Source organism: Phodopus roborovskii, unplaced genomic scaffold, assembly GCF_943737965.1.
Source record: "Phodopus roborovskii unplaced genomic scaffold, PHOROB, whole genome shotgun sequence".
Lineage (NCBI taxonomy): Eukaryota > Metazoa > Chordata > Mammalia > Rodentia > Cricetidae > Phodopus > Phodopus roborovskii.
In genome coordinates, this window is record NW_026126418.1 from 75,587,113 (window position 1) to 75,613,456 (window position 26,344).

General features: G+C 40.1%; 1 protein-coding gene across 7 annotated transcripts in view; it reads right to left on the minus strand.

Moving 5' to 3' along the window:
- Gapvd1 (GTPase activating protein and VPS9 domains 1) overlaps positions 1-25,269 on the minus strand; it is a 73,947-nt gene extending 48,678 nt beyond the window's left edge. For all 7 annotated transcript variants that reach the window (XM_051185269.1, XM_051185267.1, XM_051185268.1 and 4 more), the window contains exons 1-6: positions 25,120-25,269; positions 8,392-8,609; positions 5,179-6,022; positions 2,488-2,574; positions 554-688; positions 241-430 (exon numbers count right to left, since the gene is read on the minus strand). In XM_051185269.1, the coding sequence (XP_051041226.1) occupies positions 241-430; positions 554-688; positions 2,488-2,574; positions 5,179-6,022; positions 8,392-8,576 (1,441 nt within the window). In that variant the 5' untranslated portion in view covers positions 8,577-8,609; positions 25,120-25,269. The remainder of the gene's footprint in view (positions 1-240; positions 431-553; positions 689-2,487; positions 2,575-5,178; positions 6,023-8,391; positions 8,610-25,119) is intronic.
- Positions 25,270-26,344: the final 1,075 nt, after the last annotated feature.

The following is a 26,344-nucleotide window of genomic DNA, read 5'->3' on the forward strand; positions in this document are numbered from 1 at the left end:
CAGGATTTAATAGAACCTGAGCTAGCCAAGGTGTACCCAAAGGTGTCCTTAAGCTTCTTCTAATGCCTCAGACTCCACCTCCTATGCTTGTATTAAGGTGCCATCACACTCAGTCTAATCAATGCTGGAGGCTGAGCCCAGGGCATCATGTAAACTAGGTAAATACCTATTAACCACACCCCTCACTTTAAAGAAATAGTAAATTTAAAGAAAAGCTCTAATATGAAAAGTTCTCATTACCTATAGGCAATCGATTCTTTTTATTGGCTGGAGTGGTTGCTGGAGACATTTGAGGAGTACTGTATGGAGTCATGTCTAGACTGCTACTCTTCCCTGGCTTAGCCTGGGGCAGGTTTGCCAACAAATTGTCAAGAGCCATTCTATCTTCTTTCAGTTGATCTCCAGACATCACACTCTTCATAAAATTCACCTGGTAAAAGGAAACATTACAAAAATAATACATACTTCTTACAGGATGTATTCATCTATGACCTGCCAATGCATGACTAAAAGAATTTCAAAAAACTGAACAGTTAAAGAATGATGCCATTACCAGAGTAATAAGCTGACTGTAACTTATATAAACCACAGTTCTGCTCAAGCCTTCCAGGAGATTAACGGAGGACAGTGGAGGAGTCTCCACTGCACGGCCCCCAATTACAACATCAAGGAAAGCAGCGACACAGCTCTGTTAAAACAGAAGAGATCAATGTGAAAATCTCGTCTAACCAAGGTGGACAAGCATGAAAAAATTTAACTTCAGGAAAACATTTTAAAAACTGCAATTATTTGTGTAGTGATGCAGAATTAGCCCAAGAAAAACAAAGTATATGTGATCCCCAACCTACAATTCTGAAAAGATAGGCAGGCAGGGGTGTGGAGTGGGAGACCTATGAAGAGTTTGCTGATACACACAGACCCCTAGAAGACTGACTCACTGAGACCTTTTTGGAGAGGAAATGAAGGTGAGAGATGAGAATATGGGGAAATGGCACAGAACAAGTTTTTATTTTCCTTTAAATGTTTTCATGTATTTATTTGTGTGTGGAGAGATGTGAGTATCTTCATGATGCATGCATGGAGATCAGAAGACAACCTGAGGGACTCAGTTCTCTCCTCCTGTAGGATCAAGTTCAGGCCACCAGGCTTGGTGTCAAATGCTTTACACACTAAGCCAGTTTGCTGGCCCTATTTTTTCTTGTTTTTTGTTTTTTGGTTTTTTTTTTTTTGGGGGGGGGGTGGTTGGAGGAAGTGGTATTTTGTTTTGTTTTTCCAGGCAGGGTTTCTTTGTGTAGCCCTGGAACTCACTCTATACTCGTCTTGAACTAGAGATCTGACTGCTCTCTCTCCTTCCTGAGTTCTGGGATTACAGGTGTCCACCACCATGTGGCTGTCTATTGGACATTTTGTTGTTATCCTTGCTCCTTTTTGAGGAAAAAAATCCTAGTCTATGGCTTTGGTTGGCCTGGTACTCACCATAGTGTCCAGGCTGTCCTCAAACCAGAATAATTTTCCTGCCTTCACCCCTCAGACACTAGGATTGCAGTATGTACTTCTATACTCAGCACACATAGTATTTGAGTTTTTATGTTTTTTATTCATTTGTTTTTAAGATTTATTTTAATTTTTATTTATGCACATGTGTAGTAAGCATATATTAGCATTTGTGCTGGTGACTGCAAATGTACGATGAGGATGCAGGGTCCCCTGGGAGCTGGGAGGTAGTTGTGAGTGACACAAGGTAGGTGCTAAGAAGCAAGCACCCTTAAACTTCTGAGCCATCTCTCCAGCTCCAACAGTTGAGTTTTAAATCAAGTTGAATGATAATCTACTCAAAATCTAATGAAATACTTATTTTACTCAATTAACAATGCCACAAATGAAGAAGTCTTAAAAGTACTTAGTTACTGATGATTGTTAAATTAGTAACAAATTAGTTAAAAAAAACAAAACTTTTAAAAATAATATAATTGGTCTTGATTCTTATTACAATGACACCACTTCAATAATTATAAAAAAGTTTATTCATTAGAGAAATCTTCCTAAATTTAACTGCTGCTGACTCAATATTAACTAATTCAAAAACAAATTAATGACTGAATTATTTAACTTTCATATTACATAAAGACAAGACTTAGAGGATATTTAAGTTCACTAATACTTTGCCAGAATTTTTATAAATTGAATTTTTATACTGTTTATTCTCAACACAGGACCTTCCTAAATAGCCCTGGATGGCCTGGAACTTCTGTGTGGACCAGGCTGGTGTGAGAATCACAATAATCAGCTGCCCCTGCTTCCTGAGTGCAGGGATTAAAGCTGTGCACTAAGTGAGGGTGTTTGTTCGTGATATGAGGGCTTACACTGCTATCTAAGCTAACTTATGGCAATCCTCCTGAATCAACTGAGATTACAGGTGTGGCTAGCACATCTGGACACCTAACAGTCTACAAACAGTACTGCACATAACACAACATTCATTCCTACTTTGTCAAATTTTCCAAGGCTATTTTTGGTCCGGGGATCTCCTTCTTCAGTGCCAGTCATTGCTAACTGTTGCAAAAGGCGGCCAACCTGTGAACAAAAACAGTAATAAGCATATACAGACTGAACACACCAATACTGGTCTATGAAGCCACTCCATTCTAGTCTAAGTATCTAGTTTCATAATAATACTTACATTCATCTGATCAGGCAAACCAGTAAAATGTGTATCTTATCTATGTCAGCTTTTACTATTTTCATATTAAGTAAAATGTGTATCTTATCTATTAAGAGGTAAGTCAGGCACTGTGTGCACGCCTTTAGTCCTAGCACTCGGGAGGCAGAAGTAGGTGGATCTCTGAGAGTTTGAGGACAGTCAGGGATATTATTCAGAGAAACCCTGTCTCAAAAAAAAAAAAAAAAAGGTAGAGGAAGTAGAAAAATTTGCTGTAATTTTTGTTAGCACATGACAGGAACATTAGGAAATTCAAAGTACAGTATATTGATTTCTGATATTGATGATATACACCTTTAGTCCCAGCACTTGGGAGGCAGGGGCAGGTAGATTTCTGAGTTCAAGGCCAGCCTGGTCTACAGAGCACATTCCAGGACAGCCAGGACTGTTACACACAGAGAAACCCCCATTAGTTAGTTAGTGTGTGTGTGTGTGTGTGTGTGTGTGTGTGTGTGTGTGTGTGTGTGTGTGCGCGCGCATGCGCGCACTCCCGCATGCATTACTGGGGATGGGGGCATGCACGCATGCAGCAGTGCATGTGGAGGGTAGTAGACAACTTTTGGGATTGGCTGTCCTTCTACCCTAAGTTCCAAAGATGGAATTCAAGTTGTTAAGTTTACACATCATTTTCTACCCCCAAAATACCTTGTGGGTCTAATAAATTTTTTTAAATAATTTGCAAAGGCTAACCCATACAATAAGTGACTTCAAGGCTAATATAAAGTGCCTTTCCCCTTTACAGGTTCACAAAGAACTTAAGGTAAAACATTCTCTTTATATGTTTCTATTTGTTTTTGAGACAGAGTCTATGTAGCCCTAGCTGACCTGGAACTCTCTTTGTAGACTCACAGGGATGTACCTGCCTCTGCCTCTTAAGTGACGGGATTAAAGATGTGTGCCACCATGAAAGCAAGTATCATTTTTTTTTTTTTTTTTAATGTGTGTGTGTTTGAGTATAAACCACATGTGTGCCTGCCCCTGGAAGCCAGAGAAGGTGTTGGGTTCCCTGAACTGGTGTTACAGGAGGTGGTAGGCTGCCTGATGTGGGCACTGGGAACTGAACTCAGCTCTTCTAGAAGAAGAAGAAACACTTTTACCCAGAGAGCCTCTATCCAACACCAACCAATGATTTTTTTTTTTAAAGGCTTATTGAGCCAAGCATGTTACCGCACACCTTTAATCCCAGCACTTAGGAGGCAGAGATAGATGGATCTCTGAGAGTTTGAGGCCAGCCTTGCCAACAGAGTTCTAGAACAGCCAGGGCTACACTCAAAGAAACCCTGTTTCATATCCCACCACCACCAAAAAACAAAAACAAAAACAAAACAAAAAAAAAAAAAAAAAAAAAAAACCACTGAGCAGGGTGGTTGGTGAGCTGGCTCTGCAGTTAAGCAATATCAGCCCCTGTTGGCAGGTGAATGGCTGTCTATAATTCAAGTTCCAGGGGATCCAATGTTCTCTTCTGCAGACATTGTGCAGATATACATGCAGGTAAAATCCCCTCTATACACACAAAATAAATAAATAATAAGATTCGGTAAAATACCCATACACACAAAATAAATTAAATAATAGTTAAAGTACTAAGGCTTTATGTAAAACATTCCACACAAAATAAGTTAATAAATAAGACTTCAGTTGTAACTTAGCAGTACAACATATACTTAGCACATGTGAGGCTAGTTCCTCTATGGCATGCATGTGGAGGTCAGAGGGCAACTTCAGTAGCTGGTTCTCTTCTACTAGCATGGGTTTATCAGGTTCCTCTGCAAGGACTTTTACAGGATGAGCCATCTCCTTAGCCCAAATCTCAGATTTTTAGGAGGGTAACTTACTACATATGTGTAACATCTTCATAGAGTGATGTCTAACTGTCAAAACACATGAGCATTTCTGCAGAAAGGCCTAAATGCTCACTAGCACTCCAAGAACACTAACTGTAAGTAGCCTCCTATTCAGCTCCATTTCTGAATTACAAAGGACATTTTCAGTTTCCAATCAGTCTGGACTCTGAAATTCGAGGAAAGCGATGATGGGCTTGCTCTAGAAAACCCAGCTAACTCTATGTCCAAGAGTTCAAGGATTTCACTGAAAACCAATGCAGTGTTTTGTCACTATAATACCTCAAAATCCTAATATAATTGCTTTTGTTTTTTTCATGAGAAGCAAATACTTGAGACAATGAGACGCTAGATGATAGCTGGGTATTGGTTTAATCTCAGCACTCAGTCTACAGAGTGAGTCAGAGTGAGTCCCAGGATAGCCAGGGCTACAGAGAAACCCTGTCTCAAAAAAAAAAAAAAAAAAAAAAAAAAAAAAAAGAAAAAGGAAAAGAAAAAGAAAGAAAAAAATGATAAGAATATATGAACCATGTCATCATTTTGCTTCTGCTCCACTACATAAAGACCAGCTGATTATTAACTAAATTAATAATAGCATTAATAATAGCAAAAGCACACCTGCATCAGGTTAAATCTTGCCACCTCATTGATAGGAGCATCAGATATTATTCCATACTGCTCTGGATTGACAACTGCAGGACAAATGAAGCAAGCCAACAGAAGATCGGTACACATGGCTCTGACCTCCCCAACCTCCAGTCTGTCTACACAAGAGAGAGTTTTGTACATCTGTGACACAATCCACCTCAGACTATGTGGAAAACAGTATGTATTCTGTTTGAGATAGCCAATAAATTTGTTCACCAAAGCCACTAGTTTGGCCTCATTGGAATCTACCATTTCTTGAACTTTTTGCCTGAATCTTTCTGAGCCTTTCTCTCCAAAGAGTTTTTCCTGCTGAGCTGGGGAGAACCTCTCAGTTAGCTTGTTTGGGTCTGTTTCCAGATGGTCCTCATCTTCTACAAGGAGCTGCATGATGGGCTCATGTAAAGTAGCTGTCAGAAACAGTTTGGCAGAAAACAGTCCTTCAGAGAACAGTTTAAATAAGATGCTGAAGGCACAAGTTCCTCTTCTCAAAAGCCGCCTGGGGTTGTCACTTTCTTTCAGTTCGAATTCAATCAAGTATCGTAAAACCTGAAGGAGGTAGCTTTCATCTTCTTGCATAATACAGTTGCCATACAAGGAGGTAAAGACTGTGTAGATGGCGCTTTGTGTGCTCTCCTGATTGAGTTTTTCTCCAGCAACCAAAGAGGAGGCAATAAGTCGAGGATTTTCTCTTAACCGACTCAAGAATTCTCCATAAGCTGTTTCCTGAAATCCCAGTTGCTTATAACCATCAACAAACTGTGTATCTTCCAAAATTTTGGCATGCTGGCAACACTCAGCAGGGGAAGCTTCAGCACTGGAAAACATTAGCACACAGACAAAATAAGATTAATAACAATAACACAGGCACTATACTGGAATGAATAAATTTGAGTTCATTATTATGTCAACAATGTGGGCAAAACAACTCATACACCCCCATCAAAATCCCAGTACAATTTTTCAAAAAACCCAAGATAGCCAAAAACAGTCCTGTACAAGAAAGGATCATCTGGGAGCATCACCATCCCTGACTTCAAGCTCTACTATAGGGCTAATGTAATGAAAACAGCTTGGTACTGTCATAAAAATAGGCAGGTAGACCAATGGGATTGAATCGAAGACCCCAATATCAACCCACACACCCATGAACACCTAATTTTTGACAAAGAAGCAAAAAAATATAAAATGGAAAAAAGAAAATATGTCAACATGTAGAAGAATGCAAATAGATTCATATCTATCACCATGCACAAAACTCAAGTCCAAATGGATCAAAGACCTCAATATAAATCCATTCCACATTGAAACTCATAGAAGAGAAAGTGGGAAATACACTCTAATGCATAGGTACCGGAGACACTTCCTAAATAGAACACCAGTAGCACAGATTCTGAGAGCAACAATTAATAAGTGGAACCTCCTAAAATTGAGAAGCTTCTGTAAGGCAAAGGACACAGTCAACAAGATAAAACGGCAGCTCACAGAGTGGGGAAAGAACTTCACCAATCCTACATCTGACAGAGGGCTGATCTCCAAAGTATACAAAGAACTCAAGAAACTAGAAATCAAACTACCAAATAATCCCCCATTTAAAAATGGGGTACAGATCCAAATAAAGAATTCTCAATATCTCAAATGGCAGAAAGACAAAGAAATATTCAACACCCTTAGTCATCAGGGAAATGCAAATCAAAACCACTTACACCGATCAGAATGGCTAAGATCAAAAACACCAATGACAGCTTATGCTGGAGAGGATGTGCAAAAAGCGGAACACTCCTCCATTGCTGGTGGGAGTACAAATTTGTACAGCCACTGTGGAAATCAGAATGGCGGTTTCTCAGAAAATTAAGGACCCTGCAATACTACTGTTGGGCATATACCCAAAGGAGGCACATTCATACCACAAGGACATTTGCTTATCCATGTTCATAGCAACATTATTTGTAATAGCCAATTCTTGGAAACAACCTTAATGTCCATCAATAGAAGAATGGATAAAGAAAATGTGATATATTTACACAATGGAGACTACTCTGGTAAGAAACAATGACATAATAAAATTTGCAGGCAAATGGACAGAACTAGAAAAAAACCATCCTAAGTGAGGTAACCCAAAACCAGAAAGATAACAGATGCAAAAATCTACAACTAACCAATGGGCCAAATGAAGTAAGGGAGGAGCCAATAATATAAACAAAGGAAAGGAGTCAAGACCATGATGGGAGCCGGTCATTGGTGGCGTATGTCTTTAGTCCCAACACTTGGGAGGGAGAGGCAAGCAGATCTCTGAGTTCGAGGCCAGACTGATCTACAGAGCTACTTCCAGGACAGGCTCCAAAGCAATATAGAGAAACCCTGTCTCAAAACAACAAACAAAACAAAACAAAAAAGACCATGATGGGGAAACCCACAGAATCAGCTGACCCGAGCTAGTGAGAGATCACTGACTCAGGTCTGACAAATGGGAAATCTGCATAAGACTGAACTAGACTCCCTTAATATAGGTGACAATGGTACAGCTGGGACAATATGTGAGGCCACTGGCAGTGGGTCCAAGGTCTAACTCTAATGCACAAACTGACTTAGTGGAGCCCATTCTATATGGAGAGATAGCTTGCCCAGTCTAGACACAGAGGTGTGGAGGGTGGAGAGGTGCCTTGGTCCCGCCTCAACTAGATGATGGGACAGACTTAGTAGACTTCCTAGGGGAGGCCTTACCCTCTCTGTGGAGCAGATGGGGGGGAGGGGATGGAGGGAGCAGGAGGACAGAAGGGAGGTGGCACCAGGATTAGAATGTAAAAAATAAATTAATAAAAAAAAGAAAAAACTCATTCACATAATGTTTAACATAAAAACTTTTTTCTTTAATAAGACATATAATTCCAAACCATAGAAATGTATATAAATACTATCACAAAATTTACTCTAAAACAATAAAATGTTATATATGCAAAGAGACACAAAACTAGTATGGTATAAAATATTAATCCTTAACTTAGAATTTTCTGTATCACTGTTTAAGCTAATTAATAAACAAAATAAACTCCACATATTTTATAAGCAAAGACTTACCTAATATTGATTTAAAACTATACACTTAAGAAAGAGATTTATTTAGCTAGTTAGTAGTATAGACTTTAAGTGTTCACAAAATACATAACCTAAAATTTTTTACTTTACCTGGTTATAATAAGCCGATCCAAATTAATTCTCTGTTGCTTTGCAATCCATGCTGTTCGATACAGCTTTTCAGCTGTCTTCAACACATCTGCATTTAGCCTCTGAATGAGCTGTTTCTCAGAGCTCACGTACAAACGCTCCTGTTTGAGGTGGTGGGCCAGGGTGTGGATATCTAGCTTCACCATCTTTGAATTTGGAAAAGGTACAAAGGCTGATCACTAATTAAAAAAAAAAAAAAAAAAAAAGACAAAATTCAAAAGTTTATGTCACATAAGTTATTTTCTAAAGTCAAAAGGAACAGAATATATTAAATATGGGAGCTAGAGAAATGACTCAGTGGTTAAAAGCACTGGCTGCTCTCTAGAGAACCAGGATTCAATTACCAGCATCCACATGACAGCTCATAACTGTCTGTAACTCAAGTTCCAGGAGATCTTACAGCTTCATACAAACATACATGCAAACAAAACACCAATTTGTCTTTAAATAAGACTTTAAACATAATCCCAGCATTTGAGAGGTTGAGAAAAGAGCACCATTTCAGAAAACCAATAGATTGTGATCGTAATGTGAAGGAGAACAGCCAGGGATGATCCTAGGCTAATGGACAGACACAGGCTTAAAGCATTTAAGAGGTTATCTCTGAATAAAGGCCTTATTAGGAGCTTTAAAAAAAAAAAAAAATCTGTATTTACCAAATTTTCTATACTGTGCCTTAAGAAACAAAATTTTAAAATATTATATTTTATTATTGCGTTTACATATGGGGGGCATGTCACAGCACATGTGTGGAAGTCATAGGACAAATTGTGGGTGTGTAATTTTCTCTTTCCAGTGGGTCTCAGGGATTGAACTCAAGTCCTCAGGGTTGGTAGCAGGTACCTGTATCACCTGGACCATGTTTTTTAAAAATGTGCGTGAACCTGTACACTTACATACACATAAGCCAGACAAGGGCATTGGGTATTCTTCATAACTCTCTGCCTATTTCCCAGGCTACAGTTACAGGGATGAGCCATCATGCCCAGTTTATGTGGTACTAGGGTCAGAACTCATGGTGTGTGCATGCTAGGCAAGTACTTTATCAACTGAGCTATATCCTCAGCCCTTTTGCCGGTTGTTTGAGACTAGCCTCAAATTCACCATGTAGCTGAGAATGAACTGGACCTGATTCTCCTGTCTTAGTATCCCAAGACCTGAAATTATACATATGTACCCGAAAACCCAGCAGATTATTTCTGAATTAACAGAATCCAATACAACCTAAAGGGTACCATCCTTGACTATTTTCACCTATTGATTCTGTCTTTGAAATAATCTGATTACTTTTTGTACTTCTACTGGGAATCTACTATTGCCTCACCTGAAAGAAAGCCTATGACTAGCTGATTTCCTTGCTCCCTATTTTGAATTCCCAAGTCTGTTCTTCTTGTAACATTGAGTGTACCTTTAGGTCACATCATTTGAGTCCTTGACTAAAAACCATCCCAAGACTTTATTTTATACTTAAAATGGAATCTAAAGTTCTACATTAATGCGTGGAAAATAAGATTCTAGGTCACAATATTGGCTAATGGATGTTTATTCAGGGAGAAATCACTTACACCAGAAACAGATGACCTCCACAGGTTCCTGTTCCAAGGATGCCTCCGGATACTCTCTGTCTCCGACCAGGAAATAAGAGAGCAAGCTGGGGCCCAGGACCCTAGACCTAATCCCCAAACCCCAATGGGCATAGTCAGTGCAACAGATGCAGATAGCTCACTACACTATGTGGTCTTCCCTAGCTAAATCTTTGACCCTCCAAGACCCTACCAAGCATTTACTACAGATACCTACTGACTTATTAGCCATCTTTATTGAGTGACTTAACCCTTAACAATGTATGCCAGGACTTGTCTGTTCTGTTCACTGATCTAATCGAGCCTGGCTGAGTGCACAGTAGTAACTGAATAAGTATTTACCAAAGATATGAATGAAATCAAACAATTCTTATTTCAAAGGTATGAATAAAAATCAAACAATTCTTACGTATCTAGTAATTAAACAAACATACAAATAACATTCATATTTTAAATCATTATTAGTTAAGGTATATCTCTGAACTGCCAGACCACAGATTTTTTTATAATAACAATAGAAATACCCATATTTTAGATAACAAAACAAGCCAGGTAGTGGCAGTGCACACCTTTAATCCCAGCAGAGTCTTGTCTACAGAATGAGCTCCAGGACAGCCAGAGTTACACAAAGAAACCCTGTCTCAAAAACAAACAAAAATCTAAAATTTTAAGAACAATTATTGTAAACTAAGGAATACAGCTCAGTGTTAGAGAACTATCTAGCCTGCTTGAGGCACTGGCTTCAATTCCTAGCAATAAAAATAAAAAAGGACAATTAAGGAAATGAGTGAGGCTTTGTTTGTTTGTTTGTTTGTTTGTTTTGGGTTTTTCTGTTTAACAGCTCTGGCTGTCCTGGAACTCACCAAAATCTGCTGAGTGCCAAGATTAAAGGCAAAACGAGAATTGTTGAAGTTGATAAAGTTGTTCTGCTCTTCTAAGACAACACAGCACAAGTTAACAGTAGTGATAAGCTAAGAAACAGCTGACATAAAATTTAGACACAACAGGCATGATGTGGCTTTATTCCTGGTATTCTGAAGGCAGAAGTAGGCAGATCTCTGTAAATTCCAAGTCAGCCAGGGCCATACAGTGAGACTCTTTCCAAAAATAAAAATAATAAAATTTAAAAATAATTCAATATAAATGGAAAATATTTTACCATATGAAGACAAGAAAGTATAGACATTAGAAAATGTGTTTTCTGAAAAGTACTAACAATTTAAACTAGCAATAAAATATTAATATCAAACTTTTTTTGGTTGTTTGTTTTTTATATTTCAAGAGAGGGTTTCTCTGCATAGCCTTGGCTTTCCTAGAACTCCATCTGTAGACCAGGTAGGCCTCAATCTCTTAGCTATCTGCCTTTGTCTCTCAAGTACTGAGATTAAAGATATGTGCCACTATCTCCCAGCTTTGCTGTTGTTATTTAGGCTTTTTTATTGGGGGGGGGGCAGGAGGGATAGGGTTTCTCTGTGTAACAGCCCTGGCTGTCCTGGAACTCACTCTGTAGACAAGGCTGGCCTTGAACTCACAAAGATATGCCTATTTCTGCCTCTCAAGTGTTGGGATTAAAGATAATCATGACCACGGCCAAGCTGTTATTTATGCTTTTTATGACTCTTTGAACCCTCACAAGCTGGTGACAGGTGTGCTCTCATAGACCTTTGACAGCTGGGGAAAGTGTTGAACCCCATGCTATATGATTCAGGTCTGTCTGACACCAAAGAATCACTGCTCTCAACCATCTAATCTAAACATTTTGTCAGTCATGTCTACTCTAGTCATGGTAAGGACTTATTCTGTTGCTGTTTTTTTCTTTTTAATCTGCTGGTTTTACAGAATATTATTTGACTTCTAGCAGCATCTACTTAAATTCACACTGAAATACACATACACTGGGAAGGCTCTAGAGAAAATAATGTTGGTGGAAATTTAATTGTTTCATCACTATGGACAGCAACAATATTTTCTCCAAAATTTAAAAACAGAACTACCTCATGGCCCAGCAGCCCCACTACTGGTTATCTAACCAAAGGAAACAGAATCAGTATGTGAAAAACAGCTGCACTTCCATGTTTATTGCAGCATTTCATAACAGCCACTATCTGGGACCAACCCAACCTAAGGGTCCCATCAATAGATAAGTGAGCAAAAATTATACATACAGAAAATTAGGGAGTTGGTTCTCTCATGTGGGTTCCAGGTATCCAATTCAAGTCATCAGGCCTGGCAGCAGGCAGCTTTACCCTCTGAGCCATCTTTTTAGTCCTAAAGACATAGTTTTAGAGACTTTTTTTTTTTTTTCTTTGAGACAGAGTTTCTCTGTGTAGCTTTAGACTGTCCTGGAACTCACTCTATAGAACAGGCTGGCTTCGAATTCACAAGACCCACCTGCTTCTGCCTCCAAAGTGCACGCCACCACCGCCCAGCGTTAGAGACCTTTAATAAGAGATCATTTAATAATCTTAGGTCACAAGCAAACTTGCTAAGAAGCATTTTACTTTAAGCAGAACTATAAGCTTTCCTTTCTATAATAAACTGATCAGAATGTTATATAAAAAAAAAATCTGACCATGGCTTACCCTGTAAAACAAAATTTTAAGAACTGTTATTGGCCCCTTACCAGCAGGAAGTAGTTTGGAAAGAACGATGCCCAAATTCCTAAATATTGTCTATAAATGTTTGTTTTCATTTAAATGGACTTGGTTATATAAAGTAAATTAAAAAAAAAAAAAACTGTTATTGGGACCAAAGAGTATTGTAAGCATGCACGTGTGTGTCTGTGTATATGTGTGTGTGTGTGTGTGTGTGTGTGTGTGTGTGTGTGTGTGTATTATTTGGCATATATAGAATACATAAGTGGAATATTTTTTATTTGGCCATAAAACGGGGGAGGGGGGAGGAATCCTTACACTTGCAACATGGATGGAACTAAAGATCATTATGTTAAATGAATAAGCCAGGCCCAGAAAGACCAAGTACTGTGTGAGCTCACTCACATGCAGACTCAGAAAGGCTCACCTCACAGAATGGCAGCTTCCAGAGTCCCAGGGACAGGAGGAATTAGGAAATATTACAGTTAGGAGAAAAAATATGAGATTTATTTTATAAGCATAGTAACTACAGTTAATGACAATACATTAAATATATTAACTGTATTCCTTCTCCCCCTCATACAACCACTTTGAGATAGGGTTTCCTATCTCAGACCAGGCTGCCTCAATGCAATCTCAGTATTTAGGTGAAAATAACCACCACACTCACTGACCCAACACCATCACAGTATATTAAAAATGTTCACATTTGTTAATTGGTCTGTATTTTTAGAGCATATTAGCAAACTCCTTAACTCAAAATTCAAAGCCAGTCTTACCTCAGCCCACCTATCCAAGCCTATTTTATTTTATTATTCTTTTTACTTGCTAGTGCATGTACAAGTGTGTGTTCAAATTGACTTTCTCATTTCTATTACCCTGTGTCTTCGTATCTTCTTATCTATATAGTTTAATTTCTATAGCCTGGCTCAATGAACCTTTGCAATCATATGCATTGCCTAATGATAATTTCAACTCTGGTCTAAAGAACTAATTATATCACTTACTTGGAAACACTGACTGTAGAGTTTGCTTTTGCTATATTATCATCTACCTCCTGTCTTTTCAATAAAAAACTAGTCCTTCAAAATCTGAGAGCATCGGATAGGCCCATATACCCCCAGTTCCAGATACCATAGAAAACACAAAATACTTTCAATATCTTTGCTACTATTTGCATTATCACAGATCACTCTGAAAAAAGAGATCAAGTGGCCAGGTGGTGGTGGCACACACCTTTAAATCCCAGTACTAGGGAGGCAGAGGCAGGCAAATCTTTGAGAGTTCTAAGCAGCCTGGTCTACAGAGCAAGTTCCAGATCAGCTAGGGCTACAAAGAGAACCCCTGTCTCAAAAAGCAAAACAAAACAAAACAAAAAAACAAACAAACAAAAAGAAAAAATAAGGAGAAAAAGAAAGAAAAGAACTCAGATGACATCAAAGAACTAGCACCACCTAGGCATGGTATTGTATATCTACAAGTCTAGCACTGGAGTCACAAGTAGGATCACAGCAAGTTCTAGGCCAGCCTGAACTACTGTGAGTTTCAGGCCAGTCAGAGCAACAAAAAGACCCAGTCTCAAATAATAGTAATATAATATTTAACAATATTATAATAGGGTTTAGCCAGGATAAACCATCACAAATATATATATTTTTCCTAAAATTTGCATGCATTTTCTGTATTAGCTAATTTCATTTTTTATTTATTTATTTTTGCTAATTTCATTTTCAAAAGGGTCAAAAACTAAACTCTGACACTTAAACTCAATACCACTTGTCACTTTTCCAACAAAAATATATACATACATATATATACATTACTTACGTATATATGTAATATACTACCCATTCATATTAAATCAGATTTTGAGGATTAAGTTTCTCAATCATAGTTTAAAACATCATTTAGGCCAGCTAGGAATGATAGGCTGTTTTAGCATCATTCCACAATGGTATGTGGTAGTGACAGCCCAACTATGGCTTGCAAATCAAAGTTAGCCAGCTATCTGCCTTTATTCATAAAGGTTTTTGTGATACAAAGTATTATACTATGTTTTTATCTTAGTTTTCTGTAATAAAAAAATAAAGTATAGACATTTCATTATACAAATGTCCAGAGATCTTACATTTTGCACTAATTTCATTTGTGGTGTGTGGTAAATATATTTCCTAGGTAGAACTGTTTAAGAAAAACTAGGTTTTTGTTTTTTGATTTTTGTTTTTGTTTGTTTGTTTTTTATGCAGCTAGGTTAAATTTATGGCCTCCCACATGACAAGCAAACACACTACCACTGAGCAATACATTCAGCCCTGAAAAGCCAGCTTTTTCATTGTTTGGTTTTTTTGGGGTTTTGAGTCAGGATTTCATTGTTTAACAGCCTTGGCTGCCCTGGAACTAGCTCTGTAGACTAGGCACAGAGATCAGCCTGCCTCTGCTTCCCAAGTGCTGGGAAAAGCCAGCTTTTTTGTTAACTTTCACCCAATAGCAAACTTTTATCTTAAGCTACCAGAAGTATTGGTTGAGCCAGCAATTCCAGCATTCAGGTGGCACAAGCCAGCAATTCCAGCATTCAGGAGACTGAAACAGATGAATCCTGAGTTTGAAACCAGCCTGGACTATAAAACCTTATTTGAAATAACCAGATCTTGGCTAGGAATGCACCTTAGTAGTAGAATGCTTGTTTGGGTTCAGTCCCCAGCAATGAACACATATAAAAAGGCTGGAAATGTAGCTCAGCATTTAAAAGCATTTGTTACTCTTGTAGAGGATCCTGGTTTGAGTCCTAGCACCCAAAAGGTAGTATACAGCCATGTAACTCCAATCCCAAGGAATCCAACTCCCTCTTCTGACCTCCACAGGCATGCACACATGGTGCTCATACACACGCAGCACACATTTAAAAAAAAAAAAAAAAAAAAAAAAAAAAGGCAGCAGCCAATGGCTTATACCTGTAATCCTTCCTAGCACTTGGGAGTTGCTACAAGTTCAAGGGCAGCCTGGGCCACACAGTGAGTTAGACCAGATTGGTCAACAATATGACAATATATCTACTTGGTGAGTGACAGAAACATGAAGTAGAATAGTTGAAGTTGGACAGTTTGAACTATTTGTGGTAAGTACATAGGTGCTTAGGAAATACAAATACATTTCACACTTACATTCTGCATCAACTGGGTGCCTAAATACTCCAATATAATAAATATATGAAATACTAAGACTTCAGAGTTGGAGATGGCTCAGAGCTTAAAAGCACTGGCGGCTCTTCCAAAGATCCTGAGTTTAATTTCCAGCAACCGCATGATGGCTTACAACCATCCATAATGAGACCTGTGCCCTCTTCTGGTGTGCAGGTATGCATGCAGGCACAATACTGTACACATAATAGATAAATAAATAAATATTTTAAAAAAATATTGTGATTTGTTTCAGTTTTGGCACTGTAAGCTGAACTTAATGAAATGCATGTTAGTATGTGCTCTACCAACATTTCAATCCAGAAGGTAAGTACTCTTTCTCCTGAATTTGTTATTCATTTATTTACTTGAGTGGGTGAGTGTCAGGGAACACATGTAGAAATCAGAAGTCAGAAAATAGCCTGTGGGATTTTGTGTTCTCCCTATACCATGTGAGTCCTGGGATGGTACTCAAGCTCTCAGTATTGGTAGCAAGCACCTTTACCCACAGAACCATCTATAAGAATTCTTTTATTTTTATTGGAGGGAGTGGACAGAGTCTTTAAAGTCACTATGTAAATCAGACTGGACTGGAACTCACTATGTAGACATCAAGAAATCCACTGCCTTTGTCTCCCAAGTCCTGAAGTTAAAAGTGTACACCACCACACCTGATGAGTAAATATTCTTAATTACAACATAGCTGAGGAAAGTGAAAATAACTTAATTTCCCAAGATCACATTAGTTAACATATAAAGTTAAGAAATGTAAAGAATCCAGTTCTATCCAGTGTTTTAATTCGGTTTGGTTTCCCACTGTAATACATACACAATCAAAGCTAATCTCCCTCTCTCTCTCTCTCTCTCTCTCTCTCTCTCTCTCTGTGTGTGTGTGTGTGTGTGTGTGTGTGTGTGTAACTACTAAAGTCATTCACTGTCTCCCAACTATGAGTGCTCTAATTTATGGTCAAGGTTACCACTTACAGTTGCCCTACTCAGTAGAATTGGTACTTGTTGGGAAAAGGAAGATGGAAGAGGCTAAGGGAGAGCGAAGGGATAAGTGTGACCATAACATAGTAAAGCATGTATGAAATTATCAAAGAATGAGCTAATTAAATGTAAGTAAATTACTGCCTCAGTCTTGAACAAGGTCTCATGTAAATCAGAGTGCAGATATTGCTCAGTTTTCTTGGAAAGCTTACAAGTGTCTAGCAAGGTAAGTTTTAGTTGAACTTCAGGACTAAATAGTCTCAACTCCTTCAAATTCTAAGGAGGAAGTGATAAGAGAGATGAATCAGCAGTTAAGAGCACTGACTGCTCTTCCAAAGGACACACGTGCTGTTCACAATTGTCTGTGACTCCAGTTCCAGGGAGCCTGACACCCTCACACAAACATACATGCAGATAAAAAACACCAATGCATATAAAACACAATAAATAAATTTTTAAATTAGAAAAAATACTAGGAATTAACCCAGAATATTACCAAAAAGCCAGGCATAGTGGTGCATGCTTTTAATCCCAGGCTAATGCTTGCTGTTCTCTTGGAAGGACACTCAGATAAAGTGGCTCACAACTGCCTGGGTACCAGCCCAAGAGGATCTGTTACCCTCTACCAACCTCCTCAAGCTTGCATGTGTGTTCGTGTACATTTAAAAAGTAAATAAGGAGCTGGAGAAATGTTCAGTGGTTAAGAGCACTAGCTGCTCATCCAAAGGACCCAGGTTCTGTTCCCAGCATCCAAATGGAAGCTCACAACTGTCTGTACCTCCAGACCCAGAAAATGTGACACCTTCTCCTGGCCTTCTTGGACAGTACACACATTTTACAGACATATATGTAAGCAAATTACCCATGCACATAAAATAAGAACAAATCTTTAAAAAGAGAAGAAAAACAATAGCCTACAAGGTACAATTTATCACATTTACCACATTTTTCATTCATTTCTTTGTTATTGCTTTAAGGAGTCTCAAGTAGCCTAGGATGGCTTCAAATTCACTATGCAGTCAAGGATTGACCTTGAACTTCTGTCTCTGCCTCTTGAGTATCAGAATTACAAGTGTGCACTACAACATTTGAACATTTTATAAAGTGTTAGAATTAAACACTGGGCTTTGTAGATCTTACACAAGCACTCTAACTACTGAGGCTCAGCTCCAAGCTATAATGTTGATATTATAATAAGTAATCACAAGTATTCATTATAAACTTCATTCAGCATTACTACCACTGACTGTGTTCCTATCAAAAAAGAAGCCTCCTGGCCTTTAAAAAAAAAAAAAAAAAAAAAAAAAAAATCAGTTATCACTGGATGATGGAGGAACAAGTCTCTAATCCCAACCCTGGGGAGGCAGAGACAGGCTGATCTCTGTGAGTTCAGGGCCAGCCTGCTCTATAGAGTAAACTTCAGAACAGCCAAGGGCTGTTACACAGAGAAGGCCTATCTCAGGAAAAAACAAAAAACAAAACAAAAATCAGTTATTATGGAGGTGTGGTGGGGGTGACATAGCATGCTTGACATAGAAGGAATGTGGAGATCAGAGGGCAACTTTTTTCAGTAAGTTCTTTTCTTCCACTTTCACACTGATTCCAGGAACTGAACTCAAGTCCACAGGCTTTCACAACAAGCACTTATTCCTACCAAGTCATCCAGTCAGCCTTGAAATAGCTTTGCAAAAGAAACCAACCATTAAAATGCCCTCATTTAAAAAAAAAAAAAAAAAGTAGCCCTCATTGGGCAAGCAAGAGCACTTGCTGCTTTTGCAGAAGACCTCGGATAAGTTCCCACACAGTGGCTCAAAACTGCCTGTAACTCCAGTTCCAGGGAATCAGATGCACCTCCTCTGATCTCCTAGGGCACTGGGCACTTAGGTGGTGCATAAACACACACACACACAGGCCAATGACCCATACATATAAAATAAAAATAAACCTTTAAAAACAAATTAAAATGCCTTATAGAATGGGAATTCACAACTTCCAATTTATATAACGCCTAAGAAATAGAGCTCACTAAGATAGCTCTTACTATCATTGCTCATTATTATATGTTTTTAAATAATGAACAAAAACTCAGGGGTTGACCTTCTCCTTCCAAAAAATAAATAAAAATGAAAAAGCCTGGCAGTGGTGGCCCACACCTTTAATCCCAGCACTCAGGAGGCAGAGGCTGAGGCAGGTAGATCTCTGAGTGTGAGGCCAGCCCAGTCTACAAAGGGAGTTCTAGGACAGTCAGGGCTGTTACACAGAGAAACCCTGTCTTGAAAAAAAAGCAAAAAACAAAAACAAAAAAATAATAAATAAAAGTGCATCAGATCCACCAGATCTCCTGGAATTGGTTTACAAACAGCTGTGAGCTGCCATATGGGAACTGAATCAGGACCTCTGCAAAAGCAGTAGCTATGAGCTAGCCTACAAACTTCTTACAATGGAAATGTAGCAGGGCCCTGGATTTGAACTGAATGACCACAAAGGAAAAAGAAAAAGAGAAAAAAGCAAGTAGATAGTCCAAATAATTGCTTGGGAGGGTACTATTTAGCTCTGATCCTGAAGTAAATGAAAAGGGCAACTAGCCCTTGGCCCCTTTTTAATAGTTTCAATTTTCTGATTTACTTAATCCTTCAAGAGTCATAAAAAATAATTAATAAAATATACATAAGTAAAAGAAGGAAGAGGAGAAGAAGAACAGGCCATGTTTGACAACATGTTTTCTACTAGTCTCTCTGTGTACCAGCTTTATACAGAAGCTTTATAGTTACAAGAATGTGAGCACAACCTTGTCTAAAAAAAATAAAAAGCTGTATAAACACACACACAGGCTTAAGCAGAACTGCTGTCTAGATTTGACTTGCATACATCACACACACACACACTCATATACAGTGTTTTGTTTATGTTGCTGTTTGGATGGGGTTTTTCGTATCTGTATTTGAAACAGGGTCTCAGGTAGCCTTCAAGCTCACTCACTCAGTAGAAAAGGCTGGCCATGAACACTTGGTCCCCTTGCCTCCAGTGCTGCATGGCTCAAATTACAAGTATATACCACAAACCAGACATAGTGGCACACACCTTTAGCCCCAGCATTTGAGAGGCAGAGATAGGGGGATCTCTGAGTTTGAGGCCAGCCTAATGTACAGATCCATTTCCAGTACATCCAAGGCTACACAGAGAAACCATGTCTGGAAAAACAAACAAAACCCCACAAGTGTACACTACCACACCTGGCTGTAAATTATGTAATATGCATTTCTCTCACATTCTTACCAGATTCAGATTCATCTTCACACTCAAAAAGGCACAAAATGGAGCTGACCTTTAGTCCCAGCACTCGGGAGGCAGAGGCCAGCCTGGTCTATAGAGTGAATTCCAGGACACCCAGGGCTACAAAGAGAAACCCTGTCTCGAAATACCAAAAAATAAAAATCATACTTTACTCTTATGATTCCTAGAACATGTAACCAATTCTCCCCAATATCTTCACTCTTGAGAGAATGTTAAAAAAGGAAAGGATATCTCGGCACCTGCCTATATAATCCCAATACTTGGCAGGAACTCAAATGTGAGACAACTGGGGCTACATTATGAGACTATGTTCAAAGAAAGAATAAAGTAAATGTCCCACTGCCAAGATGTACCTTAGGGAAACTTAAACTTTTCTGCAAATAGAAGGGGTAATTTTTATAATAAACTGAAGTTCATCGTATCTAAAAAGTAGTAAAATTCATAGTTAGCAGCACCAACAAAAAGAATATATCCTCACAATCTCCAAAATACTATTACCAACAGTAAAGTTGCAGGTATGGTATCATCACTGGAAAGCAGCTCAGCATCCTCAGTGGAGCCAGCTGGTACACACAAGAGATGGCAGGTGGGAAAAGAGGCACCAAGAGATCAGGGCTACCCTCCTTCACTCTAGGATGTAAACCAGGCATGGTGGCACCAGCACTTAAGATGATCAGGAATTCAAAGCCAGTCCTGGCTACGTAGTGATTTCTAGGCCAGCCTGTGCTACATGAGATCATTTTCCAAACAAACAAACAAGGCATATACACACACAATAAATGTAATTAATTTTTTTTTGTTTCTAGACCCAGGTTCTCTGTGCAGCTCTGGCTGGAACTTATTCTAGAGTAGGCTGGCCTGGAACTTAAAGATCTGACTGCCTCTACTCCTGAGTGCTGGGATTAAAGACATGTACAACCACACCTCTCTTTAAAATTGCAAATAAATTAATAACCAGGCCATTTATTGCCACTGAATGAGACCATTTTATAAATAAGAAAATAAATAAACATGTAAAACCTGGAATATGACACCAGACCTGGTGGAACAGAACTGTAATCCCAACTATTTGAAAGGATGAGTCAGGGGGATCTCATCTTCAAAGACAGCCTGAACAAATTAGTATACCTCTATCTCAAAATAAAACATAAAAAGAGGGTTAAAGGATATAAAGTACTGAGGAGGCAGAGGCAGAGGGATCTCTGAATTCAAGTCCAGAGATCAAATTCCAGGACAGCCAGGGATACAAAAAAAACTTGTGTCTCAAAAAAAAAAAAAAAAAAAAATCTTCACGGAAGAAGTTGCACTGATGGGAGATGTCATTCTGTAAATATGTTTCTCTTATTGGTTAATGAATAAAGCACTGTTGGCCAATAGGAAAGCAAGATAGGCAGGACTAGGAGACAAGAAGGATTCCGAAAGTAGTAGGGAGGAGTCAGCATGCAGAGACTGGAGAGAGCAGAATGCCGGCCCCTCTCTCCGGTAAGATGAGACCACATGGAAATACTTAGATTTATAGAAATGGGTTAATCGTTAAGACAGAGCTAGCCGATAAGAAACTAGTACCTGGCCAACAGAATTATATCTAATACAGAGTCTCTGTGTATTAATTGGGGCTGGTGTGGCAGTGGGACCAAACCGGCAGGGAAAAACACATAGTCGTAATAGTTGCACCATTTATCTATTTCAATTTGCATTTCTCTAATTCAATAATAACAATATACCTTCTATACCTTCTAGAACTACTTTTTTTTTTTTTTTTTTTTTTTTTTTTTTTTTTTGACAAAACAGATTTATATCCCTCAGGATGGAAAGTGAGAATAATTAAGAAAAAACAACAGGGTTGATGAGCCTGAGAAAGTTCCAGGAAAGCCTGGACCACATAGCAAGACCCTGCCTTCAAAAACAAGCAAAAGAAACCTCATCAGGTCAAGAAAGAGTTTGACCTACCGACCTCGTTCCTCTCATTTCATGATCATGGGAAAGTGAATCTAGCCAAATCCTCTATGACATAGAAAGAGTTTGACCTACCGACCTCGTTCCTCTCATTTCATGATCATGGGAAAGTGAATCTAGCCAAATCCTCTATGGCATCACATGCCCACATAAAAACAAATGCCCACCAAAGAATTGTACAGTGCTTGAGAAATAAATTTCCTAGATGACCCAGGCATGGTGACATATGCTTACAATTCCAACTCAGGTTTAAGAAGGATAAGAAGTTCAAGGTCAGTCTGGTCAGTGAGTTCTAGGCCAGCCAGGGCTATATAGTGAGACCTTATCTTGTTTTGTTTTTCAAGATAGAGTTTCTCTGTAGCTTGGAGGCTGTCCTGAAACTTGCTCAGTAGACCAGGGTGGCCTCGAACTCACAGAGATCCACCTGTCTCTGCTTCTGGAGTGCTGGGATTAAAGGCATGACACCATTTATCTATTTGTTTGTTTGTTTGTTTATATATTTATTTATTTTTCAGGACAGCCCTGGCTGCCCTGAACTTAATCTGTAGGCCAGGCTGGCCTTCAACTCACAGAGATATGTGTCTCTACTGCCTGAGTGCTGGGATCAAAGAAAGATATTCATCAAAAGACAATGTTTTTAAAAAATGACTTACCAACTTCCTGACTCTATAATCTATGGGTTTGTTTTTATTTTTTATTTTTTGTTCTATATGAAAAAAGTAACAACCAAAGACATATTATAGTTGAACCTGCTATTTTCACTTAAGAGAAAAAATAAGGATCTCTTCCTAGTAAAGCTCACACCACATTCATGATTTTGAGAAAAAACATAAAAAGGGTGTTGGCCACATAGGAGTAGATCCATTGTCTAGCATGTGCAAAGCCCTAGGTTCCATCCACAGCAATGCAAAAACAACAAATAAGTAAAGAACATTTATTTTAAGAGGAGGAGGAAGGCTAGGGAGATGGCTCAGTTGGTAGAGGGCTCCCCACACATGCCTGAGGATTTGAGTTTAGATTTGCAGCACCTATACAAAAAGCCAACATAGTGGCCAGTGCCTGTAATTACTACACTAGGAAGCTATTAGGTGGTGGCACATGCCTTTAATCCCAGCACTTGGGGAAGCAGAGGCAAGTGGATCTCTGAGTTCAAGGGCAGCCTGGCCTATAGAGTGAGTTCCAAGATAGCCAGGACTACACAGAGAAACCCTGTCTCAAAAATCCAAAACGTAAAAAATAAGATGAGAGACAGAAGACATTCAACAGGAAACTTTGGCTTCCAAAAACACATGAACATGTATATACTCACACAACATGCACAAGATGGAAAGAGAAAAAGAAAATCAGCAAATACTTAAATTTCCTTTCACAGGCTTGAAGCTTCTACCACTTAAAAGTATGGGAATGCCTCAGCACAAAATCAAAAGGCCAAATGCTCACTTCCCTTTCTTCAGAACAGTATTTTGCTGACTCCCCAATATACTAAGATGAAATATCTACAGTCTGGTCTATCTTTCAAAACCACTGCTCTGCTATGATTCATATGTTAAAAAGAAAAGCCAGGAGTGGTGGCATACACCTATATCCCCAGCACCTGCAAGGCAGAGGTAGAAGAACTACAGCAAGTTTGAGGCCAGCCTGGTATGCATACCCAGTTTTAGGTCAACAGGGCAATTAGGTCCTTGATTATAACATTATTTTGTATGTATATATGGTCTCACTTTGTCTGCTTTCGCCCACCTCTACTCCTCTGCTTTCTTACCATCTCCAAAGTTTATTTTTTCTTTTTTTGTTTGTTTGTTTTTGTTTTGTTTTGTTTTTAATAGCTCTGGCTGTCCTGGAACTTGCTTTGTATACCATGCTAGCCTCCACAGAGATCAGTCTACGTCTGCCTCTCAAGTGCTGGAATTAAAGGCATCTGCCACCACTGCCCAGCTATTTCTGAAATTCTTAATCATTTCGTGCCATGGATCTACCTCTTGGATAGTCTGGTGAATCTTAAAGTCGCTTTTAAACGAAAAGTTCATGAGTATAAAGGAAACCTAGTATACGGACATATTATGAAGTGAAAAACTGACATGTACAACTAAACTATAGCATATTACATAAGATGTAACAGAAACTCACAAACTCAAAGAAATTCATCGATAAACAGACATGATATTTTAAGATAGCTCCAACTGTAAAGATGACATAAAAATATATAATTTCTATTGGAGGCAAACTCACAGGACTTTCTAGTAGTATTGTGGTTTGTTGCCTGCTTTCATAACTGCAGGCAACTGTCGGTTTCAAATACTGATTTGCAAATAAAGGGCCAGTTACATTCTACCTACATTCAATCCAATAAGGAACGGCAGACTAGAAACTCTAGTCCCAAACACTCACCCCTATTGCTCAAACTCAAAAATGTCGCTTTATTAAGCTTGATTTTACTAAACCTTAACGTTAAAACCAGAGCCCTCCTTGTACCTTCCTCTCATCTGACATCTCGCCTTATCTCACTTTATGTAGAATTAATGCATTGAATTCCGTTCGTTTCTGCGGTCTGCCCAACCAGTACCCGCGTCAATTTTGCCCCTCAATAAAAGGCGACACTGAAAGAAGAGAGGTGGAAAGAACCGACACTCTCAGACCACCACTAGCAAGTGTACAGACGCCAAGTCCGGCGCGCGTTTGCCAGTGCACGGCGTCCACAACCCCAAGCGTCCGGCGCGCCACTGGCGGCGCTGCGAAGCCATTCGGTCCGCTCCTGGCTCCGCGGCTCGGCTGCCCACCTGCGCCGGACGCCCACGGAGGCGACCCGTGCCACTGCGCCCCTTCCCGCCGCGTCGCGCTGCCGTCCCATCCCCCACGAGCCCTGTGTCCCCGCCGTCTCAGGCGGCCGCCCGGGCCCACACGCCACCACCTCTCCCGCGGGGCCCGGCCGCGAGGCTTCCCGCCCGAGCGTCGCCCGGCGCGAGGCAGGCCCGGGGCCCGGGTTCGGGGCGGGGCGGGGCGGCCGTCAGGCGCGGGCCGCGGCGCTAGGCCGGACGGCGGGGCTGCCGAGCCGGGAGCGGCGCACGCGGCGCCGGCCGGCCGGGGACGCGCACTCACCGATGAGGTCATGCGGAGGACGGCGCCCAGGTCCCCGCCGGACGGCCACTCGGCCTCGGAGCCGTCGCCCTCGCCGCGAACTGCCACCGCCGCCCAGCGCCGCCACAGATCGCCAGTCGGTTCCCTGCCTCCTGCGGCGGCGCTGCCCCCTCGCCAGTGCGCGTGCGCGGCGCCGCGGGGCCCCCTGGGATCGGTGGTCCGGCCCGCGGCCGCCCTTCCGCTCCCGGTAGAGCCGCTTGCCGAGACCTGTCTGCCCAGGCACGCTGTCACCTCTCTGTGTACCTGGTGCTGGAGATGTGTGGAAAGAAATGACACTCCTCACTTACCCGGAACATCATCCAATAATCTCCCTCCCTCCCTCCCTCCTCCCTCTCTCTCTCTCTCTCTCTCTCTCTCTCTCTCTCTCTGTCTTCACACTCACTCATGCCTCATGCATATACGCACACTCCCTTTCAGTTAAAAGCTATGTCAATTGGGCGGTATCTTCATTTTTAGTATTAAATCTAATTTCCCACTTGTTGTTTGGTCGATTTTTATTGTAAACCATAGAGTTATATTAAATAGGTTTAAAAATGACACGTGACGAGCCGTAAGCAGAAGCGAACAGTCAGAGAAACCTTAGAATTAGAACATATCTTAAAAGTCATAGGTGCAGCTCCCACGTATGCAGGGATGCCAAGCCGCAAGTTCAGCCGCATGGCCTCCCTGTGTCACTTCTGTTCCGTAGGTTCCCATATCAGGCAGCTCACAACCTCCAAAAAGTGCAGCGTGCTCCTCTGTTGGACAGCTCTAAAGGTTAGAAAGACCTGCTCCTGCAGAGCTGAAGTCGCTTCCCTTTTCTTTCCTCTTTGCTAGTAGTTAGGCTTCCGGTAGCAAGGATTGGTTCCCACTATGAAGGCCCTTCAAAACATTGAAGGCAATGAATATATCCTCCAACACTAGGAGTCTCAGGCCAAAGAGGGAAAAAAAGAGAATGAAAACTCATTTTCCCAACTATTTCAAATGTAAATCATATCCCAGATTGCTTTCCATCACTCTTCAGTACACCTTAAAACTCACAGAATTTAACTGGCACCGGGTGTTGGGAGTACATTCCTTTAATCCCAGCAGGTGGATCTCTGTGAGTTCGAGGCCAGCCTGATCTATAGAGCGAGTTCTAGGACAGGCTCCAAAGCTACAGAGGAACCCCGTCTCAGGGAAGAAAAAAAAATTTAACTAGCACGGT